At 44.0% G+C, this 20,159-nt stretch overlaps 1 protein-coding gene across 3 annotated transcripts in view; it reads right to left on the bottom strand.

The window, feature by feature from the left end:
• The window catches only part of PAFAH2 (platelet activating factor acetylhydrolase 2), a 39,487-nt gene extending 22,553 nt beyond the window's left edge, over positions 1–16,934 (bottom strand). Inside the window, 6 exon segments of one of the 3 annotated variants that reach the window (NM_174570.2) lie at positions 609–750; positions 1,117–1,185; positions 8,738–8,834; positions 9,662–9,815; positions 10,744–10,885; positions 16,892–16,934. In NM_174570.2, coding sequence (NP_776995.1) covers positions 609–750; positions 1,117–1,185; positions 8,738–8,834; positions 9,662–9,815; positions 10,744–10,833 — 552 coding nt within the window. In that variant the 5' untranslated portion in view covers positions 10,834–10,885; positions 16,892–16,934. 3 annotated transcript variants of the gene reach the window in all.
• Between the last annotated feature and the right edge of the window lie 3,225 nt (positions 16,935–20,159).

Raw genomic sequence — 20,159 nt, 5'->3', positions numbered from 1 at the left:
TGTTCCTATTATCAACCCTGTACTGGATTCTGCTTGCCCATTTATAGCATATGTCTACTGCTTTTGACTGCTAGTACTCAATCCACCCCTACTTCTATTAACCTTGACTTCTGAGGATTATCCCTCACCAAAAATATCTAGCAATGCATTTCTGATGGGAACTTCATATTTTGGTACTTCTCCCCAGCCTGAGTCTCTATCCAGGATTTTTTATATTACATCTTGGGGAAGAAACCGGGGACAACCCCCAAACAGCCCTCTTCTCTTAGATGGTGAGGGCGGACATGCGCAACCTCATATGGTAAGCCAGTTAGTAGATGAGACCAACCAGCAAGGGGACAGAAATGACGGTGATTCCAGTGGTCCTGTCCTTCCTACAGTCTGCTATGTAAACCAACCAATTCTCCTTTTTGTGGAACAAGCTTGAGTTGGGTTTCTGTCACTTGCAATTGTTAAGAGTTTTGATTAAGAGCTCATTTCTCAGCTGTGACAAGCTCAGGACCACTCTGAGCGAGATTTCAAAAGAAGTGAGTTCAAACTCTTCTTAGTGAGTGTCTTATACAGAAGACAGGCTTAGTAACTCTCCCTCCCTATTGGCATAAGCCTACCTGGTAGTTCCGAACATAGAATTCCTTCTCCCCTTCCTCAATTTGACGGTGGGGGATCCATTCCTCCTTCAGGGCCTCATTGTCAGGCTGGTTCTCCTCTGGGGTCTGCTTGCAGAAACAGGTGGCCGCAGCTGACCCATCCCTGCAATACACATGCCCCCAGGGACTTATTTTCCCCTTTACCAAATCCTCCTTAAAATCAGCCAAGCCATTCTAGCTTATCCTCTAGCTAAATGGGGAAAAGACAGGGGGCATACTTAGGAGAGTAGAAAAACATGGGGATTTGGGGGACTGACCTGGGTTTGAACCCCAATTTAGCTGTGTCACTTTCAGCAAAGTTAGTCAGTATCTTTGAACCCTGGCGTCCTCACGTTTTAAAACGAATACAATCCCTACCTTGCCTAACACTAGGACTGGAAATAATATATCCAGAGGAAACTAGCCTATACCCAAGCCCAGGATGGCAGACACCTGACCCATGATGGTTCGTTTAGACTGTCATCCTCACCTGTGCTCTGGTACAGCAACCACAAAGCCACGAGAAGCCAGCTCCATGCAGAAGGCTGAATACACTGTCCTAGAGATCCAGGAAGGAACCGAGAGAAGTGATCAAAGAATGGCCTGCCCTTAGCCTCCCGTCCAACCATGCTCTGCTAGTAGCCATCGCAAAAGATGGAATGGAGGAAGCTTCATTTGCAGCAGCCCTTCTTCAGGAGCTTTCCCCAGCCAGCATACCCCAACTCTCACCAAAAATCCAAGTGTTCTCCTCCAGGGAGCATGTGCAGATTGATCCACGATGTTTTGCAACCCCAAACACTGACTCATCTTCCCCATCCCAACCCCAATACAATTTGGCTACTCCACACAGTTGCTTTTTTATTGTGTATATATTGTGCGTGCTGCGTGCCAAGTCGCTTCAGTTGCGTCTTAACTCTTTGCAACACTATGTACCACACCCTGCCAGGCTCCTCTATCCACGGGGTTCTCCAGGCAAGAGTACAGGAGTGGGTTGCCATGCCCTCTGTATACCGTACATCTCCCAAATTAGTTGGTGAGCTCCCTGAGGACAAGCACTCTGGCTACTTTTTAACATGCAAATATGCATCTGTGATTTAGCATGTGGGTTCCTTTGGTCTGTCCTCCAACATTCAAAAAAAATATGGCAGACACTGCTAATTGCCTACTCCAAACACCTATTTTTCCCTTCCTCCTTAATAAAAGAATCTAATTTTCAGCTGAAGACACTCTCATAGATCAAAATGACACCTCCCAGCCTCTCTGTAGCCAGGTTTGTCTATGTGACTAAGTTCTAGTCCAGCAACAGGAATGTAATGCTACTCTAAGCGATTTAAAATTTTCTAGTAGATATATTTTAAATAGTGAAAAGAAACAGAATTTTTTGGATATTTTGATGTTTGTCCTTCCAGTTCTTTTAAAAATGCATTAAAAAATAATGTTATTATTTAATATAAGCTATTTTGTGGCCTTTTTTTCATTTAGCAAAACAGTATGAATGTCTTCTTATGCCAGTTCATATTTTCCTGTGGTGTGATTTTTTTTTAAAAGCCATGTAACATTCCATTGTATGAACGAGAATGGTAAATTTATAAAATGGTGTATGTATATATATATATATATATATATATACACACACATAAAATAACAGTGAGTCCTTTATGAGTACTTTCTATGATAAGAGCTCTTTTCACAATAGGCCAAGTATCTGCCCCAGGTTACACAACTAAGTAAGTGGTAGAGTCAAACTTTACGCTGGGGCTTTTTGACTCCAAAACCTGTGCTCTGTGCCCCAGAGTCTCTTTAGACAATATCTTTTAAAGGCTCTGGTAAAGTCTTCCAGGAAGAAGCATCAGCCTGGATGGTTAATAACCCAATATAGCTAAAACATTATCATTTCAACATATAATCAAGATTTTTAAATTAACAAAATATTTTATTGCACTATCTTTTTTTTTTTTTCATATGAAGTCTTTGAAACCCAGTGTGTGTTTTATGCTTATAGCATATCTCAGTTTGGACCAGTCATACTTCAAATATTCAATAGACACATGTGGCCAGAAGTTACCAAAATGGACAGGGCAGCTCTAGTCAACAGTATGTAAGCAGCTGTGTTATATAGAACTTTCAGGGGAGTTTTCCCTTCCTACAGCATGGACTGTGGATGTATTGGCTAGAGCTAAGCAACCTCCCTGGGTCATGAGATATTCTTAGAAGCAGAAGCCACACACACAGAGCAAGATTATAAAAGAAGTCTGGTTTTTTACTTTATAGAACTACCATATTAGCTCTGTCTAGTTTTACTTTATCTGAGCAAAAAATAAACTTTATATTATTTAGGTCACTATTGTTTGAGTTTTTCTATTAAATACAACTTGCCTGTACCCTAACTGATTCAGGAAGGTCAGTTACTTAAATTTCTTTTTACCTTCTCTCACTTCTCTTGGGGAGGCAATGAACAGGATTTAAGAGCTAGAGATTTCTGATCCCTCCCCAGTTCAGACTGTAATCTTGAGCAAGTCCGCCTTTCAGAGTTGGTTTGCTCATCTGTAAAATATTCTTCCACCCACCTACCTCACAAGACCAAACATGTAATGTTAGACAGGGGCACATTACAAATGGTTTGGTAATATTTAAAAATACACACGTCTCCCTGGGATGGAAAGTCACAAGTCTGTGACCCATGAGAAGGATTTCAGATCCTGAATTAACCACAGATACAATGAGAGGAAACCATGTCTCTTTACCTCCCTGCCTTTTTTTCTTGGAATTTCACTACAGTTAATGAAGAGTATTTATAATTGATTCACCCAAGTCTATTTAGATGTGAAGCCTCAAGACAGAGTCTTAGACCAAAAAGACCACGCTAAAGTCATGCGCTCACCTGTTCTCTGTGAGCTTAGGAAAGAGTATTTCTCAGCTCCTTTTCTCCACTAGACTACAATCTGAAAGCAGGGGCTCTATCTTATTCACTACTGAACACCCAGCCACAGCATAGGCCCTCACACATGGCAGGTACTAAATTTACTGAATAAGAAAGCAACATTGAAAACCATGTTGCCGTCCTTCTCATCTCTACATCTGCTCTCCACTTCCTGCCATGGACTATAATTATGTACATCTAGATGCAGTCTCCTCTAGTGGATGAAAATTCCTTGATTTGTTTTATTTCTATATGTCCCACCTTTTTTTCATGCCAAGAAACTGGCACAGAGCAGGTGCTCAACAGAAATCTGCTGAATGTATGGAAGCTAGCAAAACATAAATATTTATTGGGAAACTACTGTTTTCCAGGTACTGCCCTAGACATCGGGAAAGATAGAAGACAGACATGGTCTCTGCCTTCATGGAGCTTACAATCTAGTAAAAAAGACATATGTTAAAGAATAATCACATAAATAATTAATTCATTACAATTATGTTAAGTACTGAGAAGTACAGATTGTCTTATGAAAGCATGTCAGGGTGGGTGTCCCTAAGAAGGTGACACCAAAACTAAGACCCTGAAGGTAATTTGGAATTAGCCAGGCCAAAGACTAAAGGTGGGGAGAAGAGAGGAACAGAACAGGAAATATTCCAAGCAAAGGGAACAGCCACAGAGCACAGCACAGATGAAACCCTAGGGCAGACATTTGCAGCATCATGGACAGACTGAGTGAAGTAAGGAGAGGTTGTTGCTGAGCTGTGAACGACACCAGGATTCTTGGCCTCTGGAGGAGAAGAGTTCAATCCGGGGCCAGTGACGAGGCCTGATCGCTCAAAGCTTTTGTGTAATAAAGTTTTATTAAAGTATAAAAGAGATAGAGAAAGCTTCGGACACAGACATTAGAAGGAGGCAGAAAGAGTGCCCCCCTGCTAGTCTTTAGCCGGAAGTTATATAGCTACTAGCAGTCTGCTAATTAGAGAAAGGAAATGTCTCAAAACTCAGAGAATGGCACCAGGCCCCTCACCGACAACATGCATTTTGAGATAACATCACCACAGGGTGAGTTGTCGGGGCCATAACATGACTGACAGGAATCTTGAAGAAAGGCAGGTTTCCAAGCAAATACAGCCTCATGAACATAACTTAAGAGAATATTTGCATGAGTAAAACAAACTGGTTCTGAGTCTTAGGTGGTACCAACTAGAAGACAGAGTCTAGAGTAAATACATAGTCATTAACATAGCTTAAGACAAACATTTCCACAAGAAAAAAGCATGGGTTAGCTCAAGGTTTGAAAAAAGTTAAGTTCTGTGAGAGATGGACTATAAAGAAAGCTGAGCGCTGAAGAACTGATGCTTTTGAACTGTGGTGTTGGAGAGGACTCTTGAGAGTCCCTTGGACTGCCAGGAGATCCAACCAGTCCATTCTAAACGAGATCAGTCCTGAATATTCATTGGAAGGACTGATGCTGAAGCTGAAACTCCAATACTTTGGCCACCTCATGTGAAGAGTTGACTCATTAGAAAAGACCCTGATGCTACAAAGATTGAAGGCAGAGGAGACGGGGACGACAGAAGATGAGATGCTTGGATGGCATCACCGACTCAATGGACATGAGTTTGAATAAACTCCAGGAGTCGGTGATGGACAGGGAGGCCTGGCATGCTGCAGTCCATGGGGTTACAAAGAGTTGGACATGACTGAGTGACTGAACTGAACTGAAGTTCTGGTGTAACCAGGTGTCCTCATGGCAACACAGAATTTTAACAGATACTGAAGGAGAAAACAGACATAGCTGGATTCCATCTTAGGCCAGGCTGTGAACATTAGGCTACACACACAGCCACCCTCCCAATGGACTCTGAACTTTGTGCCTGGTGTCTATAGAAATGGCATACCAATGGAAAACCAGACCCCCGGATAAAAGAGCCTCAGGACTTGTACTTGGACTCTTGTTGCCTAAAAGAATATGCTAATTATCTCTGTAACAGAACAAAGTGGTAAATTCTATTTTGTTTACAGGGATATGACCACAGGCTTATTGATAAATATCCACTGTTTATCAAGTCTTGTGACACATGAATCATGGGTTAACTTTGATCCTACCTCTCTTTACCTTGTCCAGACTAATTTCAAGGAATTTGGGGAGGTGGGTTTGAGCAAGTACACTTAGGGTTTATAAGGTTTTCACAAAAACTGGTCGGGGTCCTTGGCTAAGAGGAGACTCTGCCTTGGGCCCGCTGGTGTAATACACTGCCCTCCACTATCTGCATTGTCCTTCTGAGTGAGTTTGTTTCCCGGAAAGTGTGGCTACAACACCTCTTTTTAAATTTGTATAGAGAAGGGGAAAAAATCTAACACTTGTAGTTTCCTCCTGTCGCTTAAGAGAGAGATAAATGTCTGACACTTGCTGCCTATTTCCTCCATTTGGAGACCCATGGCCTTCCTGCCTGTTACCCTCTCAGTAAGACAAATAAATACTGTTAATTATATGTGGAATCTTAAAGCCAAAAAAAAAAAAAAGATACAAATGAACTTATTTACAAAACAGACTCACAGACTTCAAAAACAAAGTTATGGTTACCAGGGGAAAAGGGACAGTTAGGGAGTTTGGGATGGACATGTACACACTGCTATATCTAAAATGGGTAAGCAACAAGGACCTACTGCATAGCACAGGGAAATCTGCTCAATGTAATGTAACAACCTAAATGAGAAAAGAATTTGAAAAAGAATAGATACATGTATATGTACAACTGAATTGCCTTGTTATAAACCTCAAACTAATGCTATATTGTTAATCAACTGTACTCTAATATAAAAAATAGAATTTTTATAATTAAAAATTTATAATTTATTTTATTTATAGCATCTATTTTATTAAATACTTTATATTTATTTTATTAAATAAATATTATAATCTAATTTCTAAAATAGAGCATGTCTCAAGGACAAAAAAATAAAAAAAACTCCAGTATCTTCAAACAAAGAAAAAAACTCAAAAACTCTGAGGCAGAAACTAACATAGTACCTTTAGGGCTGTTTGTCTGGAAACCTGGAGGTGGGCAAGTTGCAAGGAACTAGGCTGGAAACTTTGCCCTGTACCTGCCTTCAGATAAGATCATGACAAGAGCTGAATGAAGTTCAAAGGGCTCCCAAATATAAAAAGGAATGCATCTGAGTTGGTTCCAATGAGGTAGATGAACCTAGAGCCTATTATACAAAGTGAAGTAAGTCAGAAAGAGAAAGACAAATATCATATACTAACATATATATTGGAGAAGGCAATGGCACCCCACTCCAGTACTGTTGCCTGGAAAATCCCATGGACGGAGGAGCCTGGTAGGCTGCAGTCCATGGGGTCGCTAAGAGTCGGACACGACTGAGCGACTTCACTTTCACTTTTCCCTTTCCTGCATTGGAGAAGGAAATGGCAACCCACTCCAGGGTTGTTGCCTGGAGAATCCCAGGGACGGGGGAGCCTGGTGGGCTGCCGTCTATGGGGTCGCACAGAGTCGGACACGACTGAAGCGACTTAGAGCAGCATATATATGGAATCTAGCAGGAGGGTACTGATGAACCTGTCTACAGGGCAACGATGGAGACGCAGACATGGAGAACAGACTTTGGGACACAGTGGGGGAGGGACGTGGGATGGTTTGAGAAAGTAGCACTGAAACATATACAAGACCACAAGCAAAAGAGATAGCCAGTGGGAATTTGCTGAATGACACAGGAACCCAAAGCTCATGCTCTGACAACCTAGAGGGGTGGGGTCGGGAGGGAGTTGGGAGGGAGGCTTAAGAGGGAGGGGACATTTGTATACCTACGGCTGATTCATGTTGATGTATGGCGAAAGCCAACAAAATATTTTAAAGCAACTATCCTTCAATTAAAAATAATTTTTTAAATAAATAAAAAGAACTTACTGATGTTCCTCAGAGCAGGAATATGCCAAAGCAAACAATAATAATAATAAAATAAAATAGACCTCCCTGGCTACAGTGTAAACAATCGTTCCAGTGGAAGTGGGATGTGTAAAGGCAAAAATAGATGACTTTGTGTAACACTCTTGGACATAAACTAGACTTATATGTTGATGAATGAACATACAGTGAGAATATTCACAAGCTTAAACAGGAACCACGTGCACAGTAGTTAATACGTAACTACATAACTACATAACACACCAAGGTGCAGAAATAAGAATTCATGGGGAGAATTCTGAATGGATATTGACTTGTAAGGGCTTCCCTGAGATCTCAGTTGGGAAAGAATCCACCTGCAATTCCACCTGCAATGCAGGAGACCCTGGTTCAATTCCTGAGTCGGAAAGATCCGCTGGAGAAGGAATAGACTACCAACACCAGTATTCTTGGGCTTCCCTCGTAGCTCAGCTGGTAGAGAATCCATCCACAATGGGAGACCTGGGTTCAAACCCTGGGTTGGGAAGATCCCCTGGAGAAGGGAAAGGCTATCCACTCCAGTATTCTGGCCTGGAGAATTCCATGGACTGTATAGTCTATAGGGTCACAAAGAGTGACTTTCACTTTCACAGTTTCACTGACTTGTAAAACAGGCCAGCATTCCCTGAAGTTGATGACGAAGGGGCTCTTACAGTTCATCGCCCCACAATCCTCCATGTAGAGAGATGGAGAGGAGTATGGACTTAAGTGCACACCTACTCGGTGTCTCATCTGAGTCCATTTGACAGATGAGGAAATACAGGCTCAGAGACGCCTACCATGGTCCTAGCTCACACAGCACAGTGGTGAGGCTGAGATTAACAGCTGAGGCTGCAAGCTCCACGGAGCAGGGAGCCAGAATGTCTTCATCACTGCTGTCCCCGATGCATGTTGAATAATTGACTCTCTGAACATAAAGCTCAAGCTCCTTCTAGTACTTCTGGGCTGTTATAGAGGAAGAAGGCTAAAACAAGTATTTATATAAATGCTAGAACATGAGAAGGGAAAGATATGAAGGCTGCTGAAAGGCTCCACCAGGTGAAAGGGGCTTGAGGAAGGCCTTCTAAAGAAGGTGGACCCAGTGCTTTGGGATGAAGCGGATGATAGATAAGAGAGCTGACAGATGGAAATATGGGTTTCTTTGTCTTTTGAGAACATGCTGAGAGTCAGCAGCTGCAACTAGGCAAGGAATGTGACAAGATCTGGGGGAGAGCAACTCTTACCTGAAGGCTCCCATGCCATGAGAGAAGATGATCAAGGGGTATCCAGAGTCCTTTGTTTTAAAGGGGCCATTCCAGCTAACAGGCAGGCGACAAGATCCTAGCAGAGACATGGGATAAGAATCTCCGGCTGCCCCCCAAGGGCAGCCTGAGCACAAGCATGGTGGGGACCCAGTGGCCCTCCTCTCAAGACATCCACCTTTCACCCGAGCAGCCCAGGACAATCAATCATTTATTCTTTCCCTGTTTCTCCCCTTGGGAGCATGAACACAACAGAAAGTGGGAAAAGAAATCCAAAGGGGAAGTACTGAACAACCTACGGGGTAAATCCCTGAGATGCTAAGGCAGTCGGTAGAGTTCCTAATGGTGAGGTCTTTGGGGGAAGTGGATGACTCAGTGTGATCTGACCCAGAAGAGGGAGGAGCTAGAGGGGCAACTGCAGGAGATGGTATGCTCCTTGGCAGTCAAGAGTGCTTCTTTAATCTACGCTATAGCTGACACAGAGTAGAAATAATGCATGCTGGATACATAAGTAATAGTTGCCACCTATGGAACACATTCTACATCCCAAGCACAGCACTAGAGTGCATCTTTTATATACGTCTGACATTACAATCCTGCAAAGGTAGATGTTCAGACACATTAAGTAACTGGCCCAAGCCCCACAGCTAGTAAATGATAAGGACTGGATTCGAATCCAGGGCAGTCTAACTCTATAACTAAAGCTCTTCAAAAACAAACAAACAAACAAATAAATAAAGTTCTTATGTTTGTAATTCTCTCCACTCTCCATACCACACTGACTAACAGATGCCCCACTACAAAAGGGCTGGACAACACAAACTACAAGGTACTGTGTCTGCCTGGAGATCCCCAAGGGACATAACTACAGCTGGGAGAGCACCCAGGGGTGACGCCAGCTCTTACCCACACCCAGGTTGAACAGTAACCCCCCCCAGCGCTTATTAAACTTTAGGTATTCGGCCAGGCCAGCGCAGTACTCATAGCGGGGAATCCACAGGGGCTGCTCCGAGGTCTCCTCTGCCTCTTGGCACGGGTAGAACAGTCGAAAGAAGCTGCCCTGTAAGAGAAAAAAGACAGCAGCTGCTCGGAGCAAGAAGCCCAAGCATGGCTACATTTCCCAACAGACACGTTCAGCAGTTGTTTGGGGGTACCAGCCAAGTACTGAAACAGGGAAACTTTACCTTCAATTCACATACCTGAATTTTGCCTTCAGAAAAACCAAAAAGAAGCAATTTTATGTTCGGCATTCATGTAAGGCTTATGTTATTTCAAACAGCCAACTGTATTTTGAATTACATTGGAGGAGTACTAAAATATTTCCAGTGCTTGGGCTATCAAAAGATTTCAATTTGGCTGGAAGCCCAGGTCTGGAGGAGCCCCAGAAGCGAAGCCGTAGCTCTCTTGTTGAACGGGGTGACATTGGTGGCACCCAGGACAACCCTGGAGCCTGGCCCCTAGGAAGCAGCAGCAGCACATTCACTCTACATGGGGGTATGTGCCTCTCACAAGGGAGAGGGGAGAGTTCAAGGGCCAGCAGAGAATGACCTAGGAACTGAAGGAGGGAAAGTCCCAGACTAAAGTAGGAGGGGGAACAGACGAGAGCAGAAGACGAGAAAAAGGAGACTGTTTTCCTACTCGGGGCCGGGGCGTCAAAGGTCAATGGCACATAGCCCACCGCTCTTCCTCTCATACACTCAGATTAGGGCGAGATCCAAAACCTTCCCAGGATCAGGCACCTGCTCTCAAGACATCAGATAGCTACCTTTGAACTTAGAGGCCCCAGTTCCTCCAAGTTGGGAAAAAGAACCCATCATCTCTTGTCTGTTGAGATGTCTCTAATTGAAAAGAGGAGAAAAGTTCAGGGGAAAGAGACCTGGGTGCTCGGCAATCAAATCCAAACCAGCTCTAACTCAGGTTTCCCCTAGCTGGAATGACATCATCAGACGTGCAGACAGAAGCAGTGGAGACATGCTGGAGACACTTACCTGGAGGCTCTGACCCTCCATCACATCCCCACAGCCTACGAGGTGGGGTCCCGTGACGGGTGGGAAGCTCACAGACTGGTTGACCCCCATCTCATAACCAGCTGAACTGAACGACGACTTGGGCAGTGGCTGAACTTGACGGCTGCAGGGTGGAACACAGAACCGCCTCTTGCTGGTTTCCTCTCAGCTTCCTGTTGCTTATTCGTATCATCAGCCACCCCTCTCTTACCCCTCCTATTACCCCTCCTCCCTGCCGGTGACGCAGCCAATCTTCCACATCATCCACCTTGCTACATTGCCTTTACTAAGGTTTGCTGTGCTGTGCTTAGTCACTCAGTCGTGTCCGCCTCTTTGCAATCCCATGGACTGTAGCCAGGCTCCTCTGTCCATGGGGATTCCCCAGTCAAGAATACTGGAGTGGGATCCTCCTGGGGGTCTTCCCAACCCAGGGATGAAACCCAGGTCTAGGGGGCTGCTTTTTCTGTTGCTATTGGTGGAGAGGTGAGAAGATCATGGAAAGGAAACAGAGCCTCTATACTCCTCAAAATCCACTAACAAATGCTCATTTAGCACTGACTATGTGCCCAACACAGCAGCAATTGCTGCAGAGAACATGCCACAGACCTTGTCGTCAGCTTAGCAGCAGCAGCAGCAGCAGGAAGCTAAGAATAACAAACACAATCACTAACATCTATTATTTACTATGTGTCAGCGCTGACCTAAGATTTTTACATACTCTACGTCCTTTCATCCTCTCAACAACCATCTGAGGAAGGTACTATTTAGACCCTGTTTTACAACCGAGGAGACTAGGGCATGAAGAGGTTGAATAACTTTCCCAAGTCACACAGCTTCTAGGTGGCAAACTCAGGTCTAATCCAGACCTGAGCTCTTAACCCGCACTGATTCTGCTAGTGGGGAGACTCGATGACATACATTCAAAATCACTGACCTAAACTATAAACTATAAAAGGCACTTATCTGGGTCTTAAATATGAGGAAGATTTTAGAGGCAGGGGAGAGGGGAGCATTTTTATAAAGGACATAATGTAAGAGTAGAAAGGGCCAGAAATAGGTTAGAGTATAATGTGGGCAGGAGATCAAACAGGAGCCTTCCACGTGGCAGGCTTGCACACTCTGACTAGAAAGCATCCCTATAACTTGGTTGCTTCTTGTTTGTTTTTTTTTAAAACAAGGATGTCCTTTTTTTTTTTTGACTGTGCCAGGTCTCAGCTGCAGCGTGTGAGATGTAGTTCCCCTGACCAGGCCCCTGCATTGGGGAGTCTTAACCACTGGACCACCAGGGAAGTCGAGGTTACTTTTTAAATCGGGACTAACGCCACTGCTCTCCCTCCCTCTTCAGTTACATCACCGCCAGCACCACAGCTTACTCTGTGCCAGGAACTACACCAAGGGCTTCACATACATATATTATTTAATGAAATCCTTACAATAATCCCCTGGGATATGAATTGCTAGCTCATCTTACAGATGAGGAAGCTGATGCTTAATAAAGTGAGGCAATTTACGCAAGAACAGTGAACAGAGCCAGAATTTGATCATGGGCAATGTGGCTGTGACAGTAGAGAATGTGGTCCAATTTCCTAACATTCATCCTGTCCTTCCCTCCTACGAAGATCCCTTGTGATCTGGGTGGGGTTGACACCTCTCTAACCTCTAGAGTTGGACCTATCAGCCCTACATATCCCCATCAGTATCTGGAGAAGAGTGGGCTCATGACATACACTGGGCCAACCAGGGCAAAGCCCAGGACTTTGGTTTGATGGTCAAGTGTGGACAAGTTCTTTCTTGTTTTGAACTAGCATGATGTGTGGATGTGAAGCCTTGAACTGTCGCAGCCACTTTGTTACCTTATGAATGAAAGTACCCGTGGAGGATGCAGAGATGAGAGAATCATAGAGAAATGGAGTTATTTGTGAAGACATTAAGAATCTCCAGATTCGACTATACCTGAAACTTGGCCCACTCCTAGACCTCTAGTTACAAGAGCCAATAAATCCCTTTTTATTGTTTAAACCATCTGGGTTTAGATTTCTACTGCTTGAACCAAAAGCATCTAAACTGATCCACTGAGTCCTGGGCCACATTTTCAGTCATTGCATTACTCTGCTTTCTTTAAGATGCTCTGGGAAGGATTAGGTAGTTTGAGTCTAAACATGCCTGGGCAAGAAGAGACCTTAGGGATCACTTCTCCCCACAGTCATCCCCTGCACCACCACCGCAACTCAGCTCACTTCAGAAATGTGCTTTACTGATGAAGAGATCAAGGTTCTAAGAGGTTAAGTGAAATGCTCAAGGTTACCAGAATTATTATTACACATTGATCTCCTCACTGCCAACTTCCAATTGTCTGGCCTAATGGAAAACTCCAGACGAGCAATAATCTTAATGCCATACTACTTAACTTTGGAAGACAATAAGTGATATTCTTTCTACTATAGAATTGCTTCATCTTGTTTCTCTGAAGCAAATTTAAAAACCGAATTCTTTTTAAAAAGAGGCTAAGCTCCTGACGTAGTCAGTGGGCTATTTAGCCAAAGGAAAGTTGAACATGTGCTGCTTAGTCTCAGACCCTGACCTTTTCCGCTTGAGGGCAAAGGCACAGAGGACCCACAGCAGGAGAGGAGGAGGCACAGGATAGGTCACCCACAAGACAGTGAAGCAGCTGAAGTTTCATTAATATTTGCTGATTGAGTGAAAAGGAGAAGCAATAGGATTTGGGCAACTAAGTGGATTTGGGGAGTTATGCAAGAAGGGAGAGCCAAAGATGAGTCAGATTTCAGGACTGGGTGACCAGAATGATATTAGCTTATAGCAAGAGATGCTAGTCTTAATCCAAAAACAGAACACTGCATGAGATAGGCATCAGGACAAGGGCACTCAAAAATGCCTGTAACAGAAGGGGAGCAGAACTCTCTGGTAATCCTGGAAAGTTTCTGGGAAGGCCATCAACTAAATTGAATTAGGAAATAAATAAAAACTAAAGAAGCTAACTGGACAGAGTGAGGCTAACGTGAAAATCTCTGCATTCTCTGGGCTCATATTGACTGATGCCCAAGTAGAACGGAGAGATGGGAAAATCCAGTCTAACTTGCAAATTTTTGCCTAAGAAACATCCACAGAGCATCCAGTGTCATATCTAATAAATGCCAAGGAATTCTCCAAGGAACTCAGTCCAGGTATCTCTACCTACTTTGGCTCACCTTATCTAAACAATTTGAGGTGATGTCTACCTAAAAGCCTCTCTACCCACCCAAACCTGCCCCATCCATCAAAGCCTAGTGAAATCTCTGGTACTCTGTGAAGCTTCCCAAGTCCTTCCAATCTTCCCTCTTGTCCACTCGAGTATGTCTGCATCACTCACTTGGTAACCAATCACAGGCTGCCTCAGGACAGCTCTTGAATTAGTACCTACTCTAGCAGTGGAAACAGTGACCAATTTTATTTTCTTGGGCTCCAAAATCACTTCAGATGGTGACTGCAGTCATGGAATTAAAAGACACTTGCTCCTCAGAAGAAAGCTATGACAAACCTAGATAGTGTATTAAAAAGCAGAGGCATCACTTTGCCAACAGAGGTCCATATAGTCAAAGCTATGGTTTTCCTGGTAGTCATGTACGGATGTGCGAGTTGGACCATAAAAAAGGCTAAGCACCAAAGAATTGATGCTTTCAAATTGTGGAGCTGGAGAAGATTCTTGAGAGTCCCTTGGACTGCAAGAAGATTAAACTATTCAATCTAAAGGAAATCCACCCTGAATATCCATTGGAAGGATTGATGCTGAAGCTCTAATACTTTGGCCACCTGATGTAAAAAGCTGATTCACTGGAAAAGACTCTGATGCTGGGAAAGATTTGAGGGCAGGAGAAGGGGGTGACAGAGGATGAGATGGTTGGATGGCATCACCGACTCAATGGACATGAGTTTGTGCAAACTCCAGGAAGTAGTGAAGGATAGGGAAGACTGGCATGTTTCAGTCCATGGGGTTGCAGAGTCAGACACGACTGAGCGACTGAGCAACAACAACGAGCAGTTTTCAATCAGTGACTTGCCTCCCAGAAGTGGTCCAAGTAGAATCTGGATCAGAGGTTCCTGAATCTATTATTTCACAATCACCTGGAAAACTTTTCAGAAACAAAGCTTTTAGGGCCCCCATTGCCAGAGATCAATTAGTTTATAAAGCTTCCCAAGCTTTCTGATCCCCAAGGTGCAAGAACCTCTGGTCCAGATGGTACCCAGGATTTTTCTTTTTTTCAGACGTGTGCATACAATAAACATTTACTGAGTGGATATGGTATTCCAGTCCACCATTTTCATATTAACGAAAAGATAATGATTATGATATCACTTGGTTTAATCCCCATGGCCACCTAGAAGCATGTTCCTGCCAGTTCCTGGCTTAATGTAGTAATTTGCAATCAATTGATCCAATGAATGCTATTTAATTTTTTACACACTTATGCTTTATCTCTTCAGATATGCTACAGAGGTAGAATGTGTTTTACATTTCTTTGGAGGATAAACCATCTATCCTCATGCTTTCCCCACACTGAGGGACCCCATAAATGCTTCTTTTATTTGGCTTTGATTTACACCCTCTCAATTCTTTAATCGATGTCTTTTTGATCTAAAGATTAGACTACATGGTATAGTGGGAAAAGAAAGGCTTTGGTGACTGAATTCCACCTCTACCATTTAACTGGCTGTTTAACCTTGAGCAAGTTCCTTCAATTCTAAGCCTCTTATAATTTTTCCACATGATAGAAATAACAGTCACTCATGAAATTGCTGATGAGGATTAAATGAAAGTATGTAAAACACCTAACATATAGAGGGCACAAAAACCATAACTAGCTACATGATCTCTTAGCCTAAGTTCCTTGTGAGTAAAATGAGGACACTTCATAAATGAAATTTAGTAACAAATGTGATATTGCCTAGGGTCTGGGACATTTTAAGTGCTCATAAAAATGTTAGGAATTAATTAACAATGTTATGTCTCTCTTTCATTATACCCAGCCAAGCTTTTTTCTTTTGCGGGGGTGGGGGAGTGATTTGTGGTTTTCTGAATTAAATCCTTGGACAAAATGGTTTCTTTCCTTCCAGTCTTATCAGGTCTGAGACACCTATTCCAAAATCAGTCCCGGGTCTCCTGCATTGCAGGCAGATTCTTTATCGTCTGACAGGGAAGCCCTTATATAGGCCCAGAAGAGCCCAAAGGGAACAGAGAGGGCTTACATTGCAGCTGTCCATCTCCTGCTGGGGCCCTGATTCCAGTGAGCAGGGACCACCCTTCTGCCAGCTGTGTGGACTTTTCATCCCTGGCTATTTCAGGACATAGTCCAAGATAAGCACTTCTCTGGGGCTTCCTTTCAGACAAAGCTCTCATTAGTCTGTGGTCTCTGGGGAAGTGAGGAAATATCATCCTGTTCTTAGAGAATGGAGACACCAAGCACTCAAGGGGCAGGTTTGAGCAACAAAGGGGCAGAGCTATAAAAGGAGCCAAGATGAGAGTATTTCAGAGCATTAATAATTACAGTAAAAATAATCTCTCTCGCTTGTGGAGGCTTTACAGTTTACAAAGTACTTTCACACATATTAGCTTATTGGCTCCAGAACATAGCCTCAAGCTAAGACTGAGAGCAACTGTTATCTCCACTTTGTAGATGAAGAGAGTGAGTCCCAGAGACGGGGTATGATCTGCCCAAGGTCACACAGCAAAGGATTTGCAGAGCTGCGATAATAAAACCCAGCTCTGCTGAATTCCAGTTCTGAGCAACTCCGTGGATTGGGAAGAAGGAATGGTGACCCTTGTTCCATTAGCATGAAAACCACGAAAGTGAGAGTAAGAGTGAAGCACATAAAAGGTGCGGAGCACAAAGAAGCCCGAGTTTCAGAGGGGGTATGCTGAGAGCTCACGGTGGGGCTCCAGGGGCGCCGAGTGATAATGAAGATGACTGGGAGAATAAAGGGTGCGGGTGGATACTGGAGGTGTCTCAGGAAACAGAAAAGGTGAAAGACTAATGGGGAGCTCCTGGGATTGAGACGAGGCGCCCCCAAACAGGGCTGGAATGTGACAAAATCCGCAGACACCTCAGTTCAGAATAGAGGTTTTCTCCAAACTTACCGAGTCACGTTGACCCTCAGAAACAGCCCAGACGGTCAACTCGACGGAAGCAAGAAACTGCCCTGGAGCTGGTGGCCCCTTGGTAATTGTAGTTTCCAGAACTCGACATTAGCGCTTAAAAGCATTTCCCACCTCTGTCCAGAACTATAATTCCCGAGGTGCACCGCGAAGATTGCCCATACGATCCGAAGACTACAATTCCCAGAGTTCTACACGGCCCCTCTTCGTTCGGGATGAAGTACGATTCCTCCCCCTGGTGGTCGAGGAGCCGCCACCAGGACGACAAAGCCCGAGCGGAGGGTTACTGTTTATAGTCCCGGTTAGTAACCCTCCGCCTCACCGTTCCTCAAATAATTCCTGGGTGTGCCTGGAGATAGACAGGGATTAGCTTTATTCACAGGGGAGCTAAGGAGGCGATCTGAGCTTGTTTTGTGCCCTTTACGAACCTGTACCTGTTGACACGTGTGATATTCAATTGTCCTTCAGAAACTCCTGGCCAAGAACTGAGATGAAACAGAGATTCCTCCCTGTCCCTCTGCTCTAGCCCCTCCTCCATCTACTCTCACTTTGCCGGCCCTGTGCTGGTTCTCAGAGACACCCTGGTGAAGAAGTTAGTGTTGCTAACCTCAGAAGAATTCACAGTCTAGCGGAGGATCCCAACAAACGAAGAATTACACAGCGATAGTTGCTCTAATGGGGAAAGCGCAAGGGGTTATGGGAGCCTTCTGGAAAGGGCGAAGCTGCCCAGGCTTGGGGTAAATAGAACGGTGTCTTCAAGGCTTCATAAAGATCTTAGAGAAATGTTAAAATTGAGAACTGAAGGAAGAGGACTTGGCCAGGAATACAGAGAGTATGAAGAATATTTAACACTCTGGCTGGAGCACACAATGTGAGGAATGGAATCGCGAGGCACGCCTGATGGGGGAAGCGGGGCCACGTCCTCGGGAGTCTGGTAAACTTCATAAGAACATTGGATCATCCAGGCAACTTAGAAACTTTCAAAGGCTTCCTACTCTTTGCTGAATGAGGTCCCAGCTTCTTAGCTCGACATTCTAGGTCCTCCGCAACCTGCCCCAAACCACCACTTACTCCGAAGTATTGCTCATGGTTTTTTGTTTTGTTTTGTTTTGTTTTTCCTGACAGGAATCGCCCTTCTTCTGCCTTGCCCCCAGCTACGTTCATCCAGTCTCAAGATGTTGTAGGTTCTCATTGTTTCCTCCACACTTTTATTCACGCTCTTCTCTCCACCACTCTGCCCTGCTTTGTGGCTGTCTAATCCAGTTCTTCCTTAATAATTCCTCTTGATCCTCCCTCTCCAAAGCCTCCTTGATTCCCCTCCAGTCCAAACGACCTCTGCCCCCTCTCAGTTGCTGGGATATTTGTGGGCACCTCTCATTTGGGGGCTTACCTCACACTGCCCTGTGCCATCTCTTCAGTGGGAGGTCTTAACTCTCCAGTAAACTGTGAGTTCTTTGAGGTCAGGCGATGAGTCCTACAGCTGATCCCTCCTCCCTCCCAACCACACACCCTCAAATTGCCAGTGTCCAGATTCCATGCTTCAGGCTTCTTTAGACCATCCTCTCCTCCTGACATACTGTCACCACCACCATCCTTCCAGGAACCAAAATAAAGTCACCAGGGGAGAGTGAGTGTAGCACCACACTGTGGTAATCAAGCCCAGATTTAATTAAAGCTGTGGTTGGTGGCGGTGATGGCAGAACATGAAAAGTTTAGTGCACGTCAGAGATGGTTCTCTTTAGCTAATTAATTAGTGCTCTGCAGCTGGCACAGAACATATGACTAATCAGAGTCCCTAGTTAGGACAGGGGCCACTGCAGTTGGTTTCTCTGTCTCCCACTCCCAGACTAGGCCATGCTGGGGACATCTGCTGGCCAACTAAGTTTTAAACTTCCCAGGAAGAGGAATGTCACAGCCTCCTTTGTCAATGTTAGGAAGATCTACCTTGGGCCCAAACTCCTGTTCCAAAATAAAATACTTGAGTTCAAATGCATTTCCTTCCAGTCTAGTCTTTTTGGAGATAAACAACCCAAATGCTTTAAGTTTTTAACAAGTGGTTAATTTCCCAGGCTTTCACTATAGATCCCATCTTCCAGTTGTCCAAGGATCTCCTCTGGTTGACTACCATCCCACTCCAGCCTTTACCTTGTTGCTGAATTACTTTATTCATTTTTAAAAACTTGTTTGTTTATTTGGCTGTTCCAGGTCTTAGTTGCAGCACTCGGGATCTTTGATCTTCATTGCAGCGTGCTGATTCTTTGGTTGTGGCATATTTAGTTGCAGCGTGCAAACTCTTAGTTGAGGCATGTGGGATCTAGTTCCCTGACTAGATCCCAGGGATTGAACCCAGGCCCCCTGCATTGGGAGCTCGTACTCTTTACCACTGGACCACCAGGGAAGTCCCTAAGTTACTTTAAGTTGGCATCTGAGTGACCAGTTTTGGATTTTCTCTTCTCCTCCCTACCTGCTGAAGTTGATGGACAATGCTTTTCAAAATCAAACTATAACATGTATACAATAAAGTGTGTGAAGTGCACTAACTGTACAGCTCAACCTTTAAACAAAAATTGAATGTAACCATCACCCAGTTTGATATGTAGAACATTCTCAATACCCCCAAAATGTTGTCTCTGTCCCTTCCCAGTTTACAATCACTCATCCCCTCAAGAGCCATCACTTTTTGTCTCTATCATCTCTGGACCCATTTGGAGTCTGGATGAATCCTCTTTTAACGTCTTGTTAACAGGGAGAGTGTATACGTTTACTAAAGATCAACATGACTTAGCAACTGAACAACAACAAACAAGTAGAGTGTATATGCTTAATAAAGATCAAGAACAGTAACTGTCCTTCTCTATTATTGTTGCCATAATAACAATAGGATCCATTACTGTTACTGTAGTAACAAAATTAAGTGCTGAAAATAGGGCAGCAGTATTGTCACCCTGCTTATGTAACTTAAGTGAAGAGTACATCATGAGAAACCCTGGGCTGGAAGAAGCACAAGCTGGAATCAAGATTGCCAGGAGAAATATCAATAACCTCAGATATGCAGATGACACCACTCTTACGGCAGAAAGTGAAGAGGAACTCAAAAGCCTCTTGATGAAAGTAAAGAGGAGAGTGAAAAAGTTGGCTTAAAGCTCAACATTCACAAAACTAAGCTCATGGCATCCGGTCCCATCTCTTCATGGCAAATAGATAGGGAAACAGTGTCAGACTTTATTTTTGGGGGCTCTAAAATCACTGC

The sequence above is a fragment of the Bos taurus genome, chromosome 2 (assembly GCF_002263795.3).
Source record: "Bos taurus isolate L1 Dominette 01449 registration number 42190680 breed Hereford chromosome 2, ARS-UCD2.0, whole genome shotgun sequence".
NCBI lineage: Eukaryota > Metazoa > Chordata > Mammalia > Artiodactyla > Bovidae > Bos > Bos taurus.
Note: the sequence above shows the minus strand (reverse complement) of the source record. Positions and strands in the feature narration are given on the sequence as shown.